Source organism: Periplaneta americana, chromosome 5 (assembly GCF_040183065.1).
Source record: "Periplaneta americana isolate PAMFEO1 chromosome 5, P.americana_PAMFEO1_priV1, whole genome shotgun sequence".
NCBI lineage: Eukaryota > Metazoa > Arthropoda > Insecta > Blattodea > Blattidae > Periplaneta > Periplaneta americana.
The window spans coordinates 113,594,338-113,620,819 of NC_091121.1; the positions used below are offsets into that span (position 1 = coordinate 113,594,338).

General features: G+C 34.0%; 1 protein-coding gene across 2 annotated transcripts in view; it reads right to left on the reverse strand.

Moving 5' to 3' along the window:
• Positions 1 to 26,482, reverse strand: part of LOC138700080 (uncharacterized) — a 433,777-nt gene that overhangs the window by 102,570 nt on the left and 304,725 nt on the right. For both annotated transcript variants that reach the window (XM_069826395.1, XM_069826394.1), the window contains one exon: positions 5,822 to 6,018. In XM_069826395.1, the coding sequence (XP_069682496.1) occupies positions 5,822 to 5,972 (151 nt within the window). In that variant the 5' untranslated portion in view covers positions 5,973 to 6,018. The remainder of the gene's footprint in view (positions 1 to 5,821; positions 6,019 to 26,482) is intronic.

Here is a 26,482-nt window from a genome sequence, read left to right on the forward strand (position 1 = left end):
CTCGCAACTGCAGAGGTTATATCAGCGTCGCAGGAGTCCCGCAGGAGTTCTTTTACATGCCAGTAAATCTACTGACATGAATGAATGAATGAATGAATGAATGAATGAATGAACGAATGAATGATGTCCCATATTGGACAAAGACCTCCTCTGTTGGGAGGTAGGACCTCCTTTAAAGAGGTGGCTCATGGGTACTCGTTTGGCGAGTCAATCCAGGTGAAGTTGTAAATACTGTCATGGCACGGTTATTAACTCTGTTAAAGTTTACTAGTCTCAGCACTTTTTTCTTTGGTCCCTTTATGCACTGTCCACATATTGCTAATATCATCACTTCCATGAACACTGTCTTTACTACTTATAATATTTTAATTGGCACTTTCACAAACACTGACTTTTCTATTTACAATATTTTGACATCTATGTTTGCTACTTCAAATATCACTTTCAAAATCACTGAGCTTACTATTTACAATATTTAATATCCTACCGGAAACTTTTCTGCATACACGTGTTTACGGCATCTCCGTAAATTAAAATCATGCGTTACGCTAAGTTGAATGGCAAAACAAAGTTCAGTTAAGATCGGAAGACTTAAACACTTACTTCCACTGGATATTCACGTAATACTGGGATAATACGACCTTGACTATCAGTTATCCCCTACCCCTATCGAAAGAAATTCGAGAACAGCTGATCAGTGTTGCCACGTTTAGTCTTGATAGTCAGCCAACAAATTTGCAGTACTTATTTAATTTACATCCAAATCGTCCATTCTAAATGAATACGAGAAAGGACAAAATATAACTTATTACATTCTCTATTAGTATTGACAGTAATCAAGATCGTATGTGTAGTAATTATCAACAACGACAACGTTAAATTTTTCGGATATAAAAAAAAATTCGAAAATTATAAAGTTCACACCGATATGGTATTAGACTGTCTTGTTGTACTCTATATGACGAATACATTTTGCTCTGCATAACTGCAGGATAATTTCACTTACACTTTGTAGCTACATACTATATTATGTTTTAGGTATTAGAAATAATGACAAAAAAAATTAATAAAAAATTTTGCATGTCGTCGAAGTTTGCGCTAGATCAATAACTTCATCACTCTATCGAGGTCTCATTTCTAAATTTGTCACCTACAGTTTCACTTCTTTCGAATCGATACATAGAAAATTATTACATAAATAAACAAAACATTCGACTCTCATTTATTACGCGGAGGAACAGCGGGGTATTTTGGTATGCGTACTATGTTGTATTTCCTGCTCGAAATTAAGATCCGTTACGCAGGAGGAAACATCATTTCCTAACGCTTCAGCCCTCATTATTGCTGCGCAGTTCACTGCAGTGCTCCTACTAGTACGTGTCCCGCATCGCAATGACGTGTAAGTGCTTAACAGAAAGCTAAGTTAAGGCCTGTATTGAGACAGCTAACTGGCGCATAGAGAACTCCTTGAAAGCAAAATCAAATGCTGAACTATTTGGTGGGTCTATTATATCAATCATTAACTATGTTCAGGAATACGTTTTCTTAGGCCAAAGTGTAGCAGTAACAAAGAAGTTATGTTTTACGTTCATACAGCTCGATATATTTACCTATTAGAACCGATGTTGCCTTATACGGCGAAAGCGCTAGTCATATTTAACTTATAATCATGACCTAATGTTTTATCCGTATAACTATCAGATCTAATAAAATATAACAGTTATTGAAGGATTTACATTTAATTACTCTACATTTAACTTGTGAACATGTGTATAATTCTGTATAATACTACATCTATATCTTTTTATTAATATTAATTCATCTATTCCTGGGTACTTTCCTGTTATACTGCCACCATTGTAATTCGCCACTGCCAACCGAAGGTTAAGTAAGGTTAGATGAGTGGGTAGTGACCCCGCGTTACGCAAGATTAAATGAAGGAACGGCGAACTGGTCACTATCTCATCTAACCCTACCTAACCCTCGCCTGGTAATGACAAACTACCATGTGGGGATGTAAAGGAAAAGTGCCATTATTTCGTAAGTTTACTTTATTTCTAAATTCACAAATAAAATTTATTTTGCTGGATGGCCGAGATTATAATGATCAACAAAATTTTAAACCTGTGTGGAAGCCACGGTCGTGGATTTATATTCTTAGGACATGGTTATTGTATTAAGGGGAGAATGTATGTATGTTTGGTGAAAAATCTCAATATTTCTAACATTACAATCTAAAGATTCCAAGGATGATTAAAAACATTCTGGTTTACTAATGTGCAAAATTGCATGATTCTATATTAAATACATTTAGAGAAAAAGGCACATAAAGTGCATCAATTTAACATGGCGGAGATAGGGACCTACCGATACCTACATTCTCCCCTTTATCTGTTAAAAATGTCATAGGCCTACCTTATATTGATCCGAGACTACTCATGTAGAAGAAACTACCGATACAGCCATTCTTGAATTCTATGATCCGTCTATCTTATGTCATGTCTAATCAAGTGCAAATATTAAGCATCATGTATTTTCTAACAGGGGAATAATAATGCCATTATTATTTATGAAATTACGAGTACATGAAGTTTCCAAAAATGATTTTCATTCACACATGCATTACGAATACATGAAGTTTATATAAATGAGCTTCACTCACATATGCGTAGGCCTACACACGCTAAGATATTGATTCATTTTCACTCACAACATGCCCCAAAGAAGTAACTAATTTATTTATGTGTGAAGTAGTAATTCTATATACATAATAGCAGATACTTTTAAAACTACAAAGCAATTCCTATCAAATGCAATATCCTATAAAACAAAAAATATGAAATTTGAGTGAAATTGTGTATACGTGGCCTCCATTCAAAAATGTTTTAAAAATATAACACTAGGCCCTGTTTGTAAGGTTCATACTATAGGCTATATTACCATCGATTAATAGTAAAACTGTATTTTCGTCACGTAACGGCCATAGTGGCTCAGTGCTAGAGAGCTGGGATTATAAGCCAGGGGTCTCTGGTTAATATCCCGATATACTCTGATTTATAACTTGTGTTGGACAATTTGTATTTTCTCCTGGTACGCCGGTTCCCCTGTCTCATCCCAACAATTCTCCATCATCGTCATTCATTACTAGTATAATGATGGACCACCACCTGAGACGCACTCTGCCAAACTAATTAGCCTAAGCTTCTGGGCATTAGCGACAAGTGACGACCTAACATTCTAAATGTGCTAAGTGTCAAAAACAGTTTTCTGAGATATGGAAGAAAAACACGCTGCAAAATGCATGTTGAGATACCAACAACACCGTCTTTTGGCGCACGAACGAGTCACTTACAGTTGAGCTAAGATAAAGACGTCCACACCTGAGGAGTAACGATCAGAGCGTCTGACCGCGAAACCAGGTGGCCCAGGTTCGAAAATCGGTCGGGGCAAGTTACCTGGTTGAGGTTTTTTCCGGGGTTTTCCCTCAACCCAATACGAGCAAATGCTGGGTAACTTTCGGTGCTGGACCCCGGACTCATTTCACCGGCATTATCGCCTTCATTTCATTCAGACGCTAAATAACCTAGATGTTGATACAGCGTCGTAAAATACCCCCCCCCCCAAAAAAGGTAAAGACACTTTAGTATGATATTCTCATATGAATGTTCCTCTCTTAGATTGAATAAAATGTAATTTGAAAAACTCGTACTTAGCACATTTACAATGTTAGGTCTTCAATTATTGTAAAACAGGTTAAGTTTTAAGGTTTTAAAATGAAGAGTTCGCGGGAAAAACGATGAATGTCACAGTTTTGTTAAGGTTGATGTCATTATCTAATTCAATGGATCACTACGAAATTTAATGTTGTTCTTATGAAAAATGGTAAAAAGGAGAATTATCACCACGAATACAGTAATCCTTTCCTTTATTTTCTATAGAAAGAGCACTACATCTTGCAGTTATAGACTCAATTAGATCATTATGTAATCCTTAACAGAAATGTGACATTCATCGTTTTTCCCGTGAAACTCTTCAAATAGTTCATAATAATTAATGATGAGACGAGTAGCTTTAAATTAAGATGTAGTGTAACATTTCAACAAATGATTGGATTATATAGGCTGAGCCGTAAGTAGTGTTATTAATTTCGGAGGGTTATTCTTTGAGATATTTCAAACAAAAAGGTTTAATACCATTCTGGTCGTTTTTGCTTTCTTTTCGAGATAGTAATTGTTTCATATGAAACACTGCATAGCATGTTTTGGAGAAGCCATTGATTTATTTTCCAATATGCTCAGTGAATTTAAGAGAACAGTGTATTATGATAATAAATAAAATTATTGAAAGAATTTTAGTTTTGTCCTTTAAATGTGAAGACATTTGATACGAACAAATGTGACATTGTAAAATTCCTTTGCAAAATGACAAATTACATTTGTTAGAATCAAATTTCTACATATTTAAAGGACAAAACTAAAATTCTTTCACTCATTTATTATCATAATACACCACTCTCTTAAACTGACTACACAATTTGGGAACTAAATCAAAGGTTTTCCCAGAACATGCTATGAAATATTTCATACAAAAAAACAATTTTTATCTCTAAAAGGAAGTAAAAACGAGCAAAATTTTATTGATTTTTGTTTGTTTAGAATATCTAAAAGGATACGCTCTTGAAATTAATGACACTACTTAGAGTTCACTCTGTATAACCTATAGTACAACCCGGGTCAAAGATGTTAATAGAACATATTACATTATACAGGGTTGTTTCCGATCTCTGATAACGAATTTGAATGACGTCATGTGCGTCAGGAATCACACCGGCAGCTGAATTGCGGCGTGAGGTGACAAACCAGTAGTGAGTGATTGCATAATCAGAGTGCACGGTATATCACAGCAGCAATGGCCAAGAAAATTGAGCCTTTTTGGGAGGGATACATAACAATCCTTTCCGATGCCAAGTACAGTTACGTGAAAATCATAGGAGCCTGCAAAATACGTGGTTTCGCTATTTCCAAGAAAGGCATCTTGTGTATACCTAACAAGATTGGCGAAGCTCGGTTGAAATTAATTCCAGAGTGGAAAAGCAAGCAAATCCACCCCCCGTCACAAGTCGCCGCACCCCACGAGATGATATAAATTAATTCCATTCGAACTTTACCAATCTTATTAAGTACACAGAAAATGCCATTCTTGAAAATAACGAAACCTCGTTTATTGCAGGCTTTTTTTTATTTTCACTTAACTGTACTTGGCATCGGAATGGGTTATCTACCCTCCCAAAAAGACTCGATTTTCTTGGGAATTTCTGCTGTGAGTCGCCGTGCACTCTGACTATGAGATCACTCACTACTGGTCTGTCACCTCGCGCCACAGTTCAGGTGTTGTGTGACTCCTGAGGCACATGATGTCATTCAAATTGATTATCAGAGATCAGAAACAACCCTGTACTTGTGCGACACTGTAAATTTAATATACACCCACATTCAGATATATATATATATATATTTATTTATTTATTTATTTATTTATTTATTTATTTATTTATTTATTGTAGTCTGATGATGTCGAAATGGTGAAAACGATAACTACTAAATTATGTAAATAGCATGATGTAAATGTTAATTACAATATTGTATTATAAGGAATATTGACTGTATTAATAATAAATTAATTAATTAATACAAATATTGAAATAATTAATTGACTTATCTGATATTTCACAGTGAATTTTAAGTCTCTAACATTGCCTCTGTTGAGTGATTTTCGTAATGTTTGCGCCATTGAGACAATCGATAGCAATGTATGTACTCACTTTTCTTCATTTCTTTGGAACTGGCCTCCTCCAAGACGACTGCCGGCACCGCCTTCACAGTCTGGTACTCCACACAGTCCTTGGCGTTGGACTCCAGCGGTCCAGGGGCCGCAGGCGGCTCGGAGTGTCTTCGGCTCCTGAACAGGCGCATCGCGACTTCTTCACATGGGTGCAGCAACAACACTGCCTTCAGCAACCTGCACAATCAAGCGATGACTGGTATGTAATCAAGTGTGCGGTAACTCTATTCTCCTTGGGAAGGAGTGAAAAGGGTCGCAATGTGCTGCTGATAACAGAGTTCGACCTCCAGGTCGTTACTCGCGTCAAAACGGAAGTTATCCGGCCTTGAGAACGTCGAGACTTCCTGCCTGCAGATTTTATGTTTCTTTCTTCATAAAAGTCACCACAATAATTTCATTTCCCATCGATTGTTTTTATTACATAACTCTGTTTCCGGTCATAATGTCAGCAAAGGTTAAGGTAAAACTTTCGCACTGCATAAAAGATATGGTAGAAGTTTATAATGCTTTTTTCTTCATTGTTCTCTATATATTTTAGCACTTTTATAATCACTGATCAACTTTACAAAATCTTCACGTTTTAGAAAATTACCTGGCTGGCTACTTTCGAAGTGTTATTCTTCATTGTCCAAAGTGTAGTGAACATCCCGCGCAATCTTCTAGGTTTCCTATTGTGGTGGGGTGTGTTCATGGTTTTGAAATTGATTTCAGTATTCTGGATGTGCTGGGGGTTTGTTTTTGTATGTTTGTATATTTCATATTGTTCATGAGTGTCAAGTTTCTGGTTTTTTTTGGCTGGATCTATAGCATTTTCATGTCAGTGTCTATGCTGTTGTAGTTGTGATTGTAGTTTTTGATGTGTTCTGCGTAGGTTGAATTGTTGTGTAGTTTGGTTATGGCCATGATATGTTTCTTGTAACGTCCAATGTAGAAGTCGTTGAAACTGTTGTATAGTAGTTTGTATACTCCTATTTTATTGTATTTATTTGTGTGTCTTGTCTGTGTGTTAAGATGTTTTTGCAGTGTGCTCTGTGATCTGTATGCAATGTTGTGTTTTAATTTCTTGAAAGATGATGCAATCTTGCAAGAACAAAACAAATAAATCACACTAACATACGAAAACAAGAACAAATTGCATGTTTATGTAGGTGTTATTCCTCGGTATATATGGTTTATTGTCATGGAATTTATTAATCCATATACAATGTTTAGAATAAAACATAAAATCTTATTAATTTTTATTTTTAGCCTTATCACAAGGGTATCTTTTTTAACATTTGCATACATGAATTTTCAAATAATTTTCAAGCTTTAACGAGAAATACGATAAAGAAGCTGATGGAGACTCAAGATAATTTATGTATTTCATTAAATCTTATTGTTGTGGCGATTCAGGTTTTTGTTTCCTTACACAAACATGTACAATTAACTGAAACCAATCATTTTCAGTCCCGCGGTACTCCGTAATCCGGCAACTGTTCGGCGTTTTGTGTTGAGGAATAAGAAAGAGACGCGCAATGCTGAAGTGTTTAATTAATCACGTCATAACTGTATTATGTTTCGAAAATTTTCAACATGAAATCGAACTCAAAATTAAACCTGGCACATTTACAAACTGTTTTACAGGATATCAAGCGTCACAATATGAAAATTTTCAATTCTAACAGAACAAAAATCGATTTTTGGACTACAACAATTGTCTCAGAGAAAAAATAATGTTAATCAGACAATAAAGTATCACCACCTTTGGTTCTCACCTTCTGACATCAAACTGTGGACTCAGCAGAAGTCTGAAGTTTATTTTTATGACATGACGTATCGTGCTGCTAGTCGACTTCAGTGAGTTTCGGAAGAAACAGTGTAACTCGAGTATGGTTTAATTGTTTAATAATATATTTTTAAATTACTACATTTTCCCGGAGCTTACATATTGTATAGAAATAAGTTTTTCGTTTTCTGAGTATGCCTAGAAAAAAATATTCCAAATTTCCCCTCTGAATTTTATGTACAAGCTTTAGGCCCACATATAAATAAAATAAATAAATTAAATAAATAAAAAATAAATAAAATAAATAAATAAAATAAATAAATAAATAAATATACAAAGAAACAAAGAAACAAAAAAATAAATAAATAAATAAATAAATAGACAAATAAAAAATAAACAAACAAATAAATAGAAAAATAAATAAACAAACAAAAAACAAGTAAACACATGAACAAATAAATAAACAAATAAATGAACAAATAAATAAACAAATAAAGAAATACATAAGTAAATAAATAAATAAATAAATAAATGTATATCTATGGTAGGTATAGTCTTATTCAGTGTCTATGAAAAATTCTAAAGTGCGGAAAAATGCGGACCTTATATTTTTAATTATTGTTTGGAATAGATTTAAGACAGCAGCTATTCAACGTCTGGAGAAATACTTCGAAATCATAACGGATTACCGGGATTGTGTCATTTGCACTTTGTGTTTGCGAATTGGAGTTTGTACACTAAAAATATATGCTACTTGTAACTCCTCCACAAACATTTATATAAATCTGTTATATAGGAGACAATGTTATTAATTTTCTTTAAAACTACCCTCTATGAAAGGGTAGTTTCTTTACATAAAGGTAAACAGAGTTGGGACACAAAACATATAAGCTACCTATAACCCCTGTACATAGTTTCATGAATATCTGTTAGACAAGAGAGAAGTTATTAATTTTGTCTAAAACCGCCCCTTTTAAAGGGGTAGTTACTCTTACACAATCATAATAAAAAAATTACACGCGAGAAATATATGCTACCCGTAACACATGGACAAAGTTTCATAAAAATCTGTTGGCCAGGAGAGAAGTTATAATTTTGTCCAGCTAGATTAGCGTTTTTACACACTGTGCACCGTCCCTATATCTTCAACCTCCTTATACTGAATAGGTACCTATAAAGGTAGGTAATAAAACGCACGACCGTCCCAAACGTCTTACGCTCTGCGGAACACGGTGAGTGTCTTAAACTACGCCTGTGGTCTGTTTCATAAATCACTGACAAAATAGCCAAATTCTCAGTCTATAAACTGTATACGTCAATTCTGCCTTAAGCCAAATCATTGTAATTACTCCACACATGGCTAGCATCTGTATTCTGTCGTTACTCTGAAGAAATCACGAACTATGATTTCATTTTATATACAAAAATGTGAGTTCCATATTATTTATGAAAAGTCATACAATTCTTTCACTCAATCTCTCTAGCTATATATAATTATAATTCCTCTTATTATGATTTTTATATATGTGCTATTTTTCCTAGACTTTGCTTTTTTTTTTAGTAGGTTATTTTACGACGCTTTATCAACAGCTTTGGTTATTCTAAACTTTGTTAAATGTGTTTTTGTTTCCTTTGCTCGTCCTTTTCTTTGTTACTTTAAGCTGTTTCAACTTTTACATCTTCCTTTCTTCTTATAATTACTCCACTTCTTTTTTATTTCTTTTTTACCTTCTTGTATATCTCTTCATTGAGATTTTTTTCATATGGTTACTTTTTAATTCCATAATATTTTCTTTATTATAGTAATTACAAATTTTAATATTTTATATTTCCTAGTTTTTATTTCCCTGTTTTCTTTTTAATGTATTTTCTTTTACATGTACTTTCTCTTTATCCTACTTTCTTTGCTTCCCTTTCCTAATTTAGTCTCTTTAATTTTTGCTCCTCGTATCTTAGACCTATGTTTTTTCTTATTTGTTGACTACATTTAAGCTCTTTCTATTAATCATTCTCTTATTTTAGCAGAATTAAAACGGAAAGTCTCAACTGACTCTGTTTACAAGTTCGAAAGTCGTGATTGCATTGTAAACATTCTATCATTATTCTGCTTTGATCAGGAGATTTGGAAAGCCATTTCCTTGAAGGAAATCACCATCATGCACACTACGTTATCTGTAAATGAAAGCGCGATCAGCTTGCAATAGCTTGTTTTTCCGTTGTTGAAACGAAAATCCATCTCCATTAACACAATTTTTTGTTTCGTCACCACAAGAATGTTAAGTTATTTATAACTCACCTGGAAATTTGAGATACGTAGTGTCGACTTGACTATACGAGAACTTCATGCCATATAGAATTTCATCAATCGACGTATAATCCGGGCGAAAGAGATCTCTTTTTTCGTCTAACTTCTCATTTCTCACTCTCTCTCTCTCTCTCTCTCTCTCTCTCTCTTTCTCTTTGACAGACACTCAGTCATGCGCGTCCTAACGTAGGGGAAATGCTTCCATAGGAATTTGACACAATTTCTAATTTCAATATCCTGTCTTCATAATTGAATTCATTATCAGCATTGCAATCATAACTACCATTACGATAATGATTAATATTTCGGCTTTATATTCTAGGACATATTCCACTCGAGTTCGATGTGTCCTTAACCAACATCAATGTCCTGGATTATTGCCAGTACCTCTGCGTTCATCACGATCACAATCAAAGCTTCACTGTGATAAATAATCGATTCTTATCCATTGTAATTAAATAGAAGAATTATTTTAATATGACTCATGTGATCTATTATATTATTGATGGAACCTTCTTCATTATTAATATCTCAACGGTCATACATTGTAGCAGGTCCTAGAAACAGTTTTAAGTATCTCAATAATCACCTCATATTCTTTCAACTTCTCTGCTTGTATGTATCACTACACTAAAAACGACAATGCTGTGTGTAACATTCTAGTTTGGCAATGAGCCTGAAGTGCAATGCTTTGAATAACTTCATGATACTTATTTTATGCATTTATTATTTTATTTTATTCTTAATTTTAGTTCTTATTTCACACAATATCCCCTCAGAGTCTATTATTTTTTTAACATTCAGACAATTTCACTTTTATATTTTACACAGACATGTCATGTAAATTCCGTGACGAGAGGTCAGTACCATGCCGAACTCCACGCAACACTTCAAATGTTTTTTCATTAAAGACTGGAAAATTTTCATTTCAAAGTGGAAACCCTTAGAACGACCTCTTCACAGTATGAAATACACGCATGTCGATAACTAATATTTTCGAAGTGGATATTTTCGTATTGAACATAGTCTACTTGTCCCAACCAGGAATTGAACACGGGACTTCTCGTTTCACGGTCAGATATGCTAAACTTCACTCAACAGCGGTGGACTTATAATAATAATAATAATAATAATAATAATAATAATAATAATAATAATAATAATAATAATAATAATGATTTATTTAACCTGGCAGAGTTAAGGCCATACGGCCTTCTCTAACACTCAACCAGGAGTAAAGACTGCGTTACAAAAACACTACAAATTTACAAATTACACTACAATTTTACACACAAATCTGAATAAGATAACAATAATAATAATAATAATAATAATAATAAAATATAAACAACAAATAAGAAGAAATCAGACATAATATATAACATACAGAAAGAAAGAAAAAAGCATAATAATATGTGAACAGCAGGTCAAAATAAATGAGGCATACAAAAAAAGACAATTAATAATAATAATAATAATAATAATAATAATAATAATAATAATAATAAATAAGAATAGTAATAATGATGATGATAATAATAATAACAATAATAATAATAATAGTAATAAAATAGTGCAGTACAAAGTATACAGTGAATACAATATTTCTAAGTACACACAATAAGAAAAATTAAGATTATATATAGCTCAACTTATCACATTAGAGATATAACATTATCGGAAAATATGAAAACAAAAATATAAAATAACTTGAATATCATAAGAACATAAAAAAAAATGTGAATACGTGGAAACATGCAATACAACACTTGTCATAATAGTAAGTTAGTTTGGCAACTCGTCATAAGATAATTTTCTAACTTGGATTTGAAAGAATTCAATGTTCGGCAGCCCTTGACTTCAGGCGGCGGAGAGTTCCAGTGACGAGAGGTAGCAACAGTGAAGGATGAGGAATACAGAGACGATGCGTGAAGTGGAATTTCTAGCGTGTTATCGCGTTGTGATCGAGTATTAATATTATGATAGCGAGAGAGAGTATGAAATCGAGCGAATAAATAATAGGGGATGAAGAGTGCATAATTCGATATAAGAGAGAAAGTGAGTGCAGATTTCTCCTCTCATGTAACCTAAGCCATGATAACTTCTTGAAAGAAGGTGAGATATGATCATAGTATCGAACATTACAAATGAAGCGGACGCACGCGTGACGGCGTTTAGCATTCCTAATGCTTTGTGTGGTTTTATAGGTCTTGATGATGCCATGGTGATGTTTGTGTAAACATTACAAAGTTCAGATAATTATGGTCGGTAATTAATAACCAAGGAACAAAGATATTGGATAACAAAACAATACAGGGGGACAGAGCATCAAACGTTTTAGGTAGAACTGAGATGTAGAATTTTATACACCTCCATCAACTAGACTAACAATTTTTTATAAATTTGCTTCAACTGGATCCATCTTAAATATATCAAAAGTGGTCGACCAGTCAGTGTTACTGCCCCTGCATATGATTAATGTGTGTTTCTCTAGCATTTACTGAAAGGCCCCCCCCCCTCAAAAAAGAAAAAGGAGTTTCTTATGAGTTAGGCATTTTCCGCATATTTTTTAGTTGTCCGATGAAAGTTTAGCCGTAATTACTTCATGGACTATTAGAGGATGAACCGGATCGCCGCTTAGCCTAATTAGGGCCTATGTGAAAAGAATGAATAAAGGCAAGGTGATAGTATCATTCGAAAAATTACTTGGTCAGACGAAATGTGACCTTTCAAGGCGCTGTTAATAAGCAAAATTACACTTACTACTCACCATAAACCCCTATCTAAGAATGGAACAATAGTTGACTGAATCTGGGGTCACAATTTAGGTGGATTTTTCATGTAAACGGGTTATTGGATCCATGTTTTTCAGTGAATTGAGGAGTTTGCTGGAAAAACGCACTCGGTTCACTCGTGCCGTTTCTTCATCAATCATTTAAAACGATTCTACACTATGTTGAGCATGCTTCACCAGAATTAAGATAACATAGTTATAAAACAGAGGAAGTTGTAGGGATTTTTGTGACAATCATGTTCGTTAAGCGGAATAAATATAAACAGCTGATTCCAGACAGCACACATCATCATATACAAAAACGGAAATGCGTAGAGTAGCCAACTTTACGCAAGAAACAAAAATAATATTTATCTCCATTACATCATTCCTGTCGTCGTTGAATTTTAGAATAGACAGAAGTGTGTTAGTTCACTTTAAGATTGTAAATAGATCTAAAAGCATCTACCTCGTAGTGCTGGGTCTTAGTGTCTCCCTCCCAAAAATTCCATGTACTTTAGTAATAATTCATGGAAATGGAATAATAAAACAGTGGGAAGCTGATTAATAAGGAGCGGATTCCTATGTAATTAAATATTATTTTTGCGTGTGATAAAACACAATTAACAAAGTTAAAAATTCCGAACATGAAGTTTCAAGTTTAAAACCCGAATTTTATTTCACATAAAAACACATATTTTGACAAAAAAAATTATGTAAATACATATTTTCAGGAAATCTATTATAAACACATACATCTTGGAGTTTTTTTACTTAAATAATTTTTACAAGAACTTTTAAATATTTTAAAACTATATCAATTATGTCACTCAGAAGTACGCTATTTTTTAAAGAAGTCTTGGTTGCTTCGTGTTTCTAAGCGCTGTGTGGTGTATCGGTGATACATTTTTGTAATAGTATCACCTCAAGTTCTGAGAATTGCTAGGCAGCATATCAGTGTTATTATTAGAGAATAAATTAACATGGACAAGGAGGAGAGATCTTGCAACACATAATTAGGAATGTTTATTGTTGCTGAAGATGATTTCATTCCACGCTTTGTTTGTGAAACACAACAGATAAGAGATCGGGTATGAACATTATTTAATTTAAACAAATCTCTCGCCTCTCGCTCATGTCTATCAAGTAAGGCAATATATCTTGTTGTGATTCCCTGTTATTGGGATTCGTCAACCGATATCCTTCAAGATATACTGAAAGATGGTTATTTAGAAAACGATTTGGCTTTCCTATTAGCAAATCTAAGCTTTTTGTGTGACACCATAAAAAAATCGAAACATCCAAAAACCTGTTGTCTAAAACAGGGAGGTGCGTGCCGTGGAAATTAAACTAGACACGCTACCAGGTTCAGAAGTAGAAGTACTAAAGGACAAATTCCAGAATGTGTTTGGGAAAATCAGTGGATATAAAAAAATGTGTAAAGTTGCTCAAGTATTGGAGGGTGTGCCTGTAGGTGAAATTGACGATCTTTGTGTTTGTGACATTCCTCTCTTTAAATAGGCACGTCTGACGTCCTGCGATGTGGAAAGATCGTTTTCACAGTATAAGTCGTTGTTCAGAGATAATCGGCATGCATTTGTGATGGAGAATATGGAGATGACCTTTGTTGTTGACTGCAATTCTCGGCCAACTACCAGCACTCAAGTGTGATTGGTGAGTATCTAGTAACAATTTTTTTTCCAAGCTAAGTAAGGTATTTTTGTTATATTAAAAGGGAAAATAATTTTTTTAGCTAATATTTTCGTACTTTTTAGCACATAAAAAATAAATATATTTAAATTTTTAGTACATAAAAATCCGCTCCCTACTGATTATAAAAAAGGTTTGAGAATAGACCTGAGATAAAATGAACCAGTTTTTCTATTCAGAAATATTGCAGGATTCAATTCACACAAAATGGGAATCTTCTGGGAGTAGAAACTTGCAATGGAGTATAACTTATGTGCGTTTCTCTTTTCTGATCAAGGGAATGAAATTTCCTTAGAACTTTGCTGAAATATTGACATTGATGCGAAAAAAAACAAAATGAAACCAACAAAACTGAAGGATATATAAGGTCATTATATGAGTTCTTGTGAAGTAAACAAATACAGCGGTTTGAGGTGTAGCTTCACTAAGAAGAATCTTCATTATGATGTTCGTGACATTTCTGATAATGAACTTACCTTTCCTGAGGCTGAAGACACAAGTTAATGATTCGGAATTAATGGACATTAATTTAATTTCTGTTAAAGAACATGTTTCTTAAAATCATCAGAATGCAAAACAAATGCTGTTCTAATTTTTTCAGTAAATATATAATCATTTGTAATAAACACAATAATGGAATGATGGAAAACGACTTCAGCTCTATCTCTAAATGTCATAATTCTGGCAATATCTTAATTTCTTATAGAAATTTAAATATTAAACTATAATGGAAGAATGTCAACTACGGTAAAGAATGGTTAAATTCACAACAAACAAAATTTTATCAAGAAAAAAATTGTTTCCATTATCATATTTTTCATTTCTTCGATCGGTTGTTTTCTCAAAATAGAGTTTTATAATCGAGGTCGTTTTTTTAGCAAGCTCCATAATTACAAGTAGAAAGCTGCAGATGGTATTTCAGAATGTTCTACACCGATGTGATTTTTTGCACTGATAAAGGTAAGATCAACATAACATTCTCTTAATACTTCTTACGGGCGCATTATTTATTTATACGGGATTAAGTGTAGCAGATGCCGCAGAGACTATACTGTATATTCTCCTCAAGTTAATTCATTATTTTTATATCGAATGTTTGTGTATTTCTTTATGCTAGTTATTTATTGTTAGACTTTCCTTTAATTTTTGGGTCTTGGAGATACGTACTTGTTGTTTTTGGTAGTTAGTTTACCAGGTCAAATTCTTGAACCCAGACGTGAGGTTTTACGTTGTCATGTTCTTAGGATTCTCAGTCATTTTTATGTTTTTATTAAGATTTCATCGATTTCCAAATGACTACCGTAGTTTCCCCTAACTATGGTCCACATTTGTTACATTTTCTTTGTATATTCAGTACTATTCATCCAGATTAAGTGAAATTTTGGCTTCGGGCTCTTGTAAGTTTATATTAAATAAATATTGGCATATGTGTTTGAAATTATTTAATTACAAGTATTAAAAAAATAATAAGCATTGGTACATAGTTGTAGTCTGAGTTGCCCAACTATGATCCACTCATATATTCAAGCTTGAAAAAATTAATTAACTATAGCTGGAGCTGTAATTATTCGTAAATCAATACATTGAGTTTCTCATTTAAGGGTAGAAACATAATCTAGCACAGAATTATTAAAAATAAATAAAAAGTACATGGATTCTTTTTATTAGTACACATTACATAAACACTCAATAAACAAGTGAAATCTGAAAGTCATTTTTCTGCAATAATGAAGAACTACACTCACCGGGAGAAAAAAAAAAAAAAAAAAAAAACGGGCCACCTAAAGTTTCTCAATTTTTTATGAGGTGATAAATCAGAAAATCCTTTATGAAATGAAGAAAACATTGCTTCCCAGAAAAAAGTTATACATTATCATTTGTGCTATTATTTTCAACGCCAAACAATGGATATAATTAAAAAGTGTAAAAACTTACGAATTATATCAATTTTCTTCCAAAAGTTCAACTGATTTCGTGGCCACCCAGATGTTGCTAACAGCGGGTATTGCCTCCCCGTGACTGTATGACTGTTACCATTCGCCGATTCATCCCTTCGATCAGATTCTGGATGTCAGTCTGATCGATTCTATTCCATTCTTTACTTAGAACATTTCGGAGCTGCTGTAAGTTGCTGTGAGGAGTTAGACGACTTCTAACTCGCTTCCCTAGCATTTACCACACAAGTTCAATAGGATTTATATCAGGATTTCTTGCTGGCCATGTCATCCTATTCAATCCAACGTCGTGAAGGAACTCATCCACGATTATTGTAGCATGAGGGCAAGCATTGCCATGCATTAACAGGAACTTTCCACCAATAAGTGGGGCATATGGTACCACATGTTAAATTAGACCTTCTTCGATATATCTTGGAGCAGTCAAACGACCTCCATTAATGAAAACAAGTTCTGTGTGACCTTCATACGAAATGACACCCCATACCATTACTGATCCACCTTGGAAACTGACACGTGAACTGAAGGTACATGAAGAAAAACGTTCTCCTTCTCTTCTCCACATTCTTTCACGTCCATCTGTAAACTAAATCTCGATTCATCTATGAAGAGCACTCGTCGCCACTCCCCCCAGGTTCCAATTAGCATGATTGTGAGCAAAACGTAATCGTTCAACATGATGTTGCTGGAGAAATTCTGGGCCTTTGGCTGGTCTTCTGGAATTAGCCCACATTCATCCAGCCGTCCTCCTACAGTTCTCTTACTCACGTTAACTTGTCTTATTTTCTCGAAGGCTCTTCTGGTCTCCATTTCTCACCACCTCAGTAATTGCCGCTTCTTACTATACATGAAATAACAGCTCCATTGTTCTTCACTTCCAAAACTTTCCCTGGCCACAATTCCTCCTCATAAGTAACTACCATATAACTATGTGCCTTTAGCATTAATTTAACAGATTTCGTCTTCTTTTCCATATCTGACTCACTATCTGTAAATATGGAAAGAACACCGGAAACATCATAATCTGTATCCAATTCAATTTCATCGCTCTCATAGTCACTTACAGGGACGGTTGTTTTCCTTCTACCCTGAAGTTTTCGTTTTACCGGACCATCATTCGTGCTAGTACCATTGATGCTGGAACAGCTTGTTTCTTTGTTTACTTGACTATAATGTTAAATGGTGTTTTAGAATATACTGAAATATCGTATTTGCAGAAGTAAATAATCACATTGGTCACATTTTATTGAAACAAATATTTCAAAATGAAATACAACTATGGTGCACGAAAAATTGTGGTACATAGTTGAGGACTGACTTCTAGCCTTGAGGTTGAACATTTTTCACGCAGAGGCCTTAACCTCTGCCAGTGTAATTATTACGTGAAAGTAAACACTATATAGCCAGATTTAATTGTACAAAGAATCATATATCTATAACGTACCAGTTCTACAGAGGAGAGTTTAATAAAACAGATAATCACAAACTGAATGATTTCGTGTCTTCACACATTCAATAGAACGATGCACACTGACCTTGTTAAGCATCCATATCATTGCCATGTATAATGGTAGATAGAAGCATCTATGGGGAACATAATTCCATCACAGTGGCGCCTTAAATGGCAAACACCTAACTCTTGGGGGACTAAGTAGTACATAATGCGTTTTGGACCATATTTGGGTACCTGGACCATAGTTATGGGAAATTACGGTATGTCTTCAATAGACATGGAAAACTTAGCGTAATTTATTTTTTAAAATTTATACGATAAGTCCTTTCTGTTACATGTAACGGCTCCTTGAAGTAGACGAACATTGGTTTTGAATGCAGAGTGCTAAACATTTTCCATATTCAGTTTCTGAGAGGTAAGTGACTTGTAGCAACCTTGCTATTTACTACTATTTTCTGTAATTTCCAAAGAAGTTTATTTCACTATAGTACGTCGTATACAACTATGTGGTCCATAAATGCCACTAGGATGCTCATATTACCACTAAAATATTCAACGACCTCAATGAAATCTATTAAGAGGTAGTTTGGTGAAGTTTGGATTTACAGTCAGTTGATTATGAAAAAGTAGTTGCAGTGTTTTTAGTATCCAATTTAACCTAGCCTAACTGAGAGACTAGAGGGGAAAATGTCGTCAGTTTTGGCTCCAGCCATTTCATCAATACTCGTAGACAGATGGATGAATGGACGGACCGACCGACAGACAGACAGACAGACAGACAGACAGACAGACAGACAGACAGACAGACAGACAGACAGACAGACAGACAGACAGACAGACAGATAGATAGATAGATAGATAGATAGATAGATAGATAGATAGATAGATAGATAGATAGATAGATAGATAGATAGATAGATAGATAGATAGATAGATAAAGATGCAGAAAAAAGGCAGACAGACAGACAGACAGGCAGTCCGATAGATAAATTAGCAATCAAGCAGGCAAGCAAGCAAACAAGCAAATAAATGTACCAACATATCTCAACTTCAAAATTTAAGTGGCTTTGAAAGATAGAAAGTAACGTTTGGGGATAGTTGAACCATGATATGAGAAGATATAATGTGTTAAAATATCCCTCGCCGTAGTGTCGTTGTCAAAGGTATCACGCCTGTAAGTGCGTTATGGAAAACTCATTTTTTCGGGTCTTCACTGGGGAACGCATTTTCTGTCGCTTCCAGATGCTATATGTATTAAATAGTTTTGCTATACTGAAGCTAACGAGTATAATACAACGCAGTAGGCTATGTTAATACAATTATGACTGAATTATAAACATATGTGGAGCGAAGGAGAAGTATGTTAAAATGGATTATTAATTAATTGAGTTAAAGTATACAATTCTTCATGATAATCATAATCGTCGTCATCATCGCTATTACCAGCAGCAGATAAGATACTTTATGGTGTAGGCATCCCTGTCTATTCCTGAAGCTCGAATTGTTTCACGTTCCTTTTGGTTCATGTCGAAAAACGAGTCTTGTGTCTCTTAGACTCATATTAATTATGAATATTAATTTTAATTAATTTAGACAAATTATGTAGTTAGCTAGTTTTACTCAGTTTGTTAGTCACTTATTTCATTACTCATTAGTCAGTTATTCCAGCTGTTTCAAAGGTGATGGGCACAAATTTATAGATGAAAATACAAACTGAAACAAGCACAAAAGCTCAAATAAACATTGGCCCGCAAATTAACTGATCATGCAATATTTCCTTAAGCAGAGAAGGTCCTATGCCGTAGCCTCCTAGGTCACCGGATTTAAATCGGATAGATTTCTGTGTTTAGGATCATGTAAAAAGCCCGGTTTACACTTCTGAGGTCAACACACTTCAGGAATTACTATTTAGAATTGAACGCACCTTTCAGCAAATAAGGAATGATTCAGGACTGCCCGAGAGAATATGCAGCTCATTACAGAGAAGAGCACAACGTTGCTTTCAGATATGGAAATCATTTTGAACATATGCCTTATGTAGAATTCAGTTAGGGATGTCTGCATGTCAGCTTTTAGTCAAAGAAAAATTTCAACAGAAAATTTGCATTATCTCGACAACGGTTGCTTTGCGGACCAATGTGCATTTCAGCTGTGTTGCTTGTGCTAATTTGTCTTTTTCATCTGTAAACTATTGCCTATAACTTTTGAAACACCCAGTATAGTTAAGTAGTTTTTCTATACTATGATTTCCTGGTACAGTTAAAGAAACTACCGACATTTCCGGTCATTGTAACATACAGAATCACATATTTGTGTACATCTCGAAGGAAAATGAAACGCTTAATTGAAGATCAGTTAACATAGTTGTAAAGAAAAACGAATTTTTGCTATCGTTCTAGGAATAAAAGCTTAATAAGCTTATGATTACTCGCTTGACCAGATGCCATTTCAGCGGTCTAAAGAAGAGGAGAGTCTTTGTGTTCTAGAGCAACTAATGCAACAGATGTGACGTGTATGACGAACTCAGGTCTTGGATTTTGATATCAGTTACCTCTACTCTAATAGCATTGCAAATTCACGCCTATAAGTGTCATTTAAATATACCATTCATATAAAATATATAGGGTCATTCTGTGACTTTTTTAGACACTTTTAGTGATGATAGAACAGATCATTACGAACAACTTTCTTGTAAGAATAGGTGTTATTTACGACTGAATACATACAATCAAATATTTATTCACACTTAAAGCTAAGTGGCAGGTGTAATATTAGGTTTAGACAAATTTAAATCTTGGGTAAAGGTTAGGCCTATACATCGCGAATAGAACATGTACATTATTATTTTGAATTCTACACTGTATGCGGCCTGCTCTGGTAATCATTGCTGCTGCTCTTACTGTTAGGCTTATTCCAGCAACAAGTCAACCAGTCCCTCAAAAAATATTATTTACCAATAAGAACTAATAATGAGTCTAACTACTTAAATTTATATTTCATAGTATATCAGTTTCATTCAGCTTTGACTGTTATCAGTGTTATATTAAATTTCAGGCCACTTAAAACCTTACAAAAATTTAATTTTTTAAAGATAGTCACATTAAAACAAAATAATATGTAGTATTCCTGAGATACTGTATCAGAAATAGTCCATTATAATAGATTAAATCGTACGTTTATAAATAAAATCCTCCAACTCCAATTTTCAAAAACAAATCAATCAGATAATAAATTATGTGGTAGTTAAGTAGGCCCATAGAGTTCTTCGCTCTGTAATTTGGGAGAATCCGTTTGTTAATAGACTACCTCTATCCCGTCTTTATTTCTTATGAAGATGAAATCCAAATCCACAAATTACAAATTCTTGACTGGGAAACACCTCTAGCGTGTTCTCCCTGACTACAGTTTTTATGTTTCAATTTTGAACAATTTAGGAAGAACTGCTACCACCAAATCTAACAAGCAAACATTCTGATGTAGGCAGAAAAAAAAAAGTTGAATTCTTTTCTTTCACCACGTTGGTGTCAAAAGAAGTGCATATACAAATTTTGGCCACTCGACCGCAATTACGAGGGCCGTAAAAAATAAGTTCTCCAGGGGTCATTAACAGAAAGAAAACACTATTTCATTGGACACATTTATTGCAACAGACACAGCAATTTTTTAGCTATTTTTCAATATATTCCCCACCGGAAATGAGATATTTGTCATACCATGAAATCGACAGAGAGGTGCAGACGGCTGGTTCCGATCCCAGGCGACAGACTTCTACGAAATAACGATAAAAAAAATTGATCACATGGTACGACAAATGTCTTAATTCCAGAGGGGGATATTTTGACAAATTGCGCAACAATTGCTGTATCTGTTTCAATAAGTCTTTCCATGCAATCGGACTGTTTTTTTGTAAACAGCTCCAGGCAAAATCACTTTCTGGACAGCCTCGTAATTGCGGGCGAGTGGTCAAAATATGTATAAGCAATTGTTTTGATATTTGTAAGTTTTTTATACAATTGGCAACAGTGAGCACGTAGCTAATAGTCACTTGAAATAAACAATTAAAATATTATGATAATGAAAAGTAAAACGCGGTAAAATGATCAATCATGTATTAATATAAGCAAATAAGCGCAGAAGAGTTACACAGGGGCGAATTTTATAATTATAATTTTACATTTTGAAATCCAAGAGAGACCAGGATTCAGAAAAGGAAGATATACAATAGATAGTATCTTCACTCTGAAGCAGTTAATAGAATGTGAAACCTATGCTTCATCGCGGATTATTCCTAAGCAACTGATAAAGAAAATAGTGGTAAATAGAATATGTTCAATTTAAAAGATGGCAGCACATTGAAGAGTACATAACATAACTATGCCTATATATTATTTATAGTAGTAATAGGCTATATTCCTATGCCATATGCATACGTCATAATTAGTAACCAAGCAACAATCAATTTTTGAGGACAAATGCATTGGAAGTGAGGGACATCATTTCCATTTTCATCGCCAGGGTCCTCTTTTAAATTGAACGCTATGTATTAGATAATCGTTTCCCAACCTGTGGTTCGCGAACCCAAAATATTTCAAGGTGTTCGCCAAAACTTTTTCGTAATGGCGGCTTTCGAGGTTAGGCCTATTATTCTTTCCTTCATTTCTGCGGCATTGTCATAATAATAATAATCATAATTTTAAAATTAAATTAACCCTATAATGCCCCTTGTTACATATGCGTAACATCGGGGAATTTATCACATTATTTCCATAATAAATTAATATTTACCGCTAATGCCTGATTTACAGTTATGTAACAACGTTAGTAATGCATTTGATTTCGTTATAATGGAAATCTAGTCTGCCAGCTTCTTTGTGTTTTAACAATAATAATAATAATAATAATAATAATAATAATAATAATAATAATAATAATAATAATACTTACTTACAAATTACTTACAAATGGCTTTTAAGGAACCCGAAGGTTCATTGCCGCCCTCACATAAGCCCGCCAGCGGTCCCAATAATAATAATAATAATAATAATAATAATATTTATTAATACTATACACTTGAGCTACATTAGGCATTGCAGCCCGAAAGAGCAGAAGCTCGTGCTCGGGCGCAGTTCAGATCAGTTATACAAAATATATCACAAAATTACGAGAGTTCATTGAGCACAATCACATTAATAAATGGTAAAATACATACAGCATGTAATAACAGGGTCTATATACAAATAGAAAATACAGAAGTACATGAATATTAGAGTAACAATTTTAACTCAATTGGCTTAAACAGTTAAATAATTAATCTGATTTGTTTCTTAAATCTATGTGTGTTAAGTGTACTTAGCTCAGGGTAAGCTCTAATTAATGTATTATATATTTTGGGTCCAAAATTTCTGCTGTGTTTTAATCCAGCAGTTGTGTGGCATTTGGGAGTATTTAGAAAGAAACTGTAGTTTTGTCTCGTCTGGTATTCATGAGGATCATATTTAAATTTATTGTGATTTTTATGGAAGTAAATCAGCAATTTTTGTTTATAAATTTGTTCTAGATTTGATACGCCAAATTCCTGAAAAATTAATTTTGTTGGGTAATCAAAAGGTTTAAACAGTACCGCGACCCGAATAAGGAACGGTTACATGGCGGTCAGGCCTTTGATTTTAGATGTTAATGTGGAATTTCAACACACTTATATTTAATTTTGTATTTGCAACAATAGCTTACTTCTACTTCCTTTGTAGCAAATGCAGTAAGTTGTCAGTTTTGTATCAGAATCCTTTCTGTTCACATTAAAATGGATAACTGGTTGAAAAGTGGAAGTTTGAAAGGGAAACAAAGTTTAACAAAATCGCAAGGTCATTCAGCTTCTAGTGATGTGTGTCAATCCGACAAAAGTGAACCGTGTGTAACGAAAAGAATGTACGATGATAATTACATTAGGTTTGGATTTTCATATATAGGTGACAAGGACTGTCCAAGACCACAGTGTGTTGTTTGTGGCGACATTCTTGCTAACAGTAGTCTGAACCCTTCTCTACTTAACCACCATTTAGAAACTAAACACTCCATCCACGTAAACAAATCTGCTGATTTTTTTACACGAAAAGCTAACGAGTGGAAAAATGATTTAACTACTTTTGTATCCGCTGCAAACAGTGACAATGACAATGCTCTTGAAGCGTCTTATCGCGTTAGCTGCAAAACCTCATTCATTAGCTGAGGATTTAGTGCGGCCATGTATAAATGATGTAGTACAGTGCATGCTTGGAGAATCTTTCACAAAAAAGTCAATATGGTACCATTGTCCGACAATACGATCAACCGCATGGCAAATTATGTCGAAAATGAAATTTTAGAAAGAGTTCGTGCCAGTCCTTCTTCTGCGATTCAACTTGACGAATCCACTGATGTTGCCAATTTAGCCATTTTGTTACTTATCGTCCGTTATATTAATGGGGAGTCTGTAGAAGAGGAGCTGCAAACCGTTAAGAGAGAGGACTACAGAAGGAGATATATTCAAGTTAACCGACGAATACTTTCGCGAAAATTCAATAGACTGGACTCGCTGTGTTGGTATTTGTTCAGATGGTGCGAAATCTATGATAGGGTGTTATGCTGAGTTTGTTTCCAAAGTGAAATCGGTAGCGCCGAACGCTTCTTGGACACATTGTTGTATTCATAGACAGGCTCTTGTTTCTAAACGCATGCCCGATGAATTCAAATGTGTGCTGGACGATGCAGTGAAAATAATTAATTTTATTAAGGCTCGCCCTACAAGTTCCCACATATTTACAGTGCTTTGTGAGGAAATGGGAAGCATTCATAAGTGTTTATTGCCTCACACTGAAGTTAGGTGGCTATCTCGAGATAGAACTATTTCCAGACTGTATGAGCTTAAAGACGAAGTTTACGTTTTTCTCACCAGCCATGCCTTTCACCATGCAAAATCCATGGAAGATGAAATCTGGCTTCAGACTTTAGCTTATTTGGCAGACATTTTCTCCAAAATTAACAGTTTAAACGTATCTCTCCAGGGGTCAAATATAAACGTTTATATTGTGTAAGACCGTATTGAATCATTCATTAAGAACTTAATTTTGGGGAAACATGTTTCAATAGCAATCAAACCGAGTGCTTTGATTCCCTTCACGACTTCCTGGTGAAAAATCATCTTTCTTTGGACGAAAATGTCAAGAACATGGTTAAAGAACATTTGAAGGGACTTGAAAAACCTTCAGAGAATATTCCCCTGCTATGTCCAATAATAACAATTGGATTCGCAATCCCTTCGAACGGGAGTCAACAATTTTAGAATCCACATAAAGCGTAGATGAAAAAGAGCAGCTTCTTGAAATTTCCACTGATTTTCAGTTACAGAAAAGTTATAAATCTTTGTCATTAATTGGTTCTTTGTTGAGTTTGAAGGAGTTCCCAGTGTTAGGGAATAAAGCCATAACGGTTTTATTACCCTTTTCATCCACATATTTGTGCGAAAATTCGTTTTCTTTATACGCCTATTTAAAAAATAAATACAGAAACAGATTTTGTGCTGAAAGTGATTTGAGACTTTATTTAACTTCTGTGGTTCCTAACTTCAAAGCTCTGTGCCATGGAAAGCAGGTGCAACCTTCTCACTGAATTCCAAGGAAGAGGTGAGTAATTACAGTGAAAACTTGTATTTATTATTGCAACTAAGCCTACACGTTGTGTAACTTTTAAGCCGTAACTAGAATAACTATACGTTTTAACCGTCAAGGGTTAAGTTAATTTATGGTTATTAAACCTTTTGCCTGGAATTAAATTTATGCATGTGTACTGTATGTACAGTATATTTAAAAGTCAGTGGTTCACTCAACTCAGATCGTTGTGGAAGGGGTTCGCGAGTGGAAAAGTTTGGGAACCGCTGTATTAGATAATAAAGGCATTCTACATCATTACTAATTATTAGAGTAATAGAAAATTTGAATCGATTATTTGAGATAATAGTAGTAGTAGTAGTAGTAGTAGTAGTAGTAGTAGTAGTAGTAGTAGTAGTAGTAGTAGTAGTAGTAGTAGGTTTATTTTGCCTGGCAGAGTTAAGGCCATGAGGTCTTCTCTTCCACTCAACCAGGTTTCAATAATATACATGAAATACAAAATTAGATTACAAAACAACACAAAAGAAAATACCTTAGAAATTACATAAAATATAGTATAAAATTACAATAGACAAGATCAGTTACATAATATAAAATTACAAATAGTCAAGTTCGGTTACATAATATGTAAAATAAAGTAGAAAATTACACATAATCTAAATCAGTTACATAACATAAGGGGAATATACACATTCACTCACAAACACACACACAATTTATAAGACCTAAAATGCTCGAGATAAATTCGACGATTAATTCACTTCAAATATACTATACAGTTAATATACTAATAGGAGAATACATGTGGGTTACAAGACATAAAATGTTGATTAGCAAAGTCGTACTAAATGGCATGCAAATACAAATGATTAGTAATATATCAAGATAATAAAAAAAGAGAAAAAAAAAGAAGAAGAGAGAAAGGAGAAAAAATTACAACTTGGTCATTTAAGACTATTTAGAAACTTCCGCAAGAGTCTAGTTCTGTTCATTAAAAACATTTCTAAGTAGAGTGTACTTAAAAGATTTTAGAC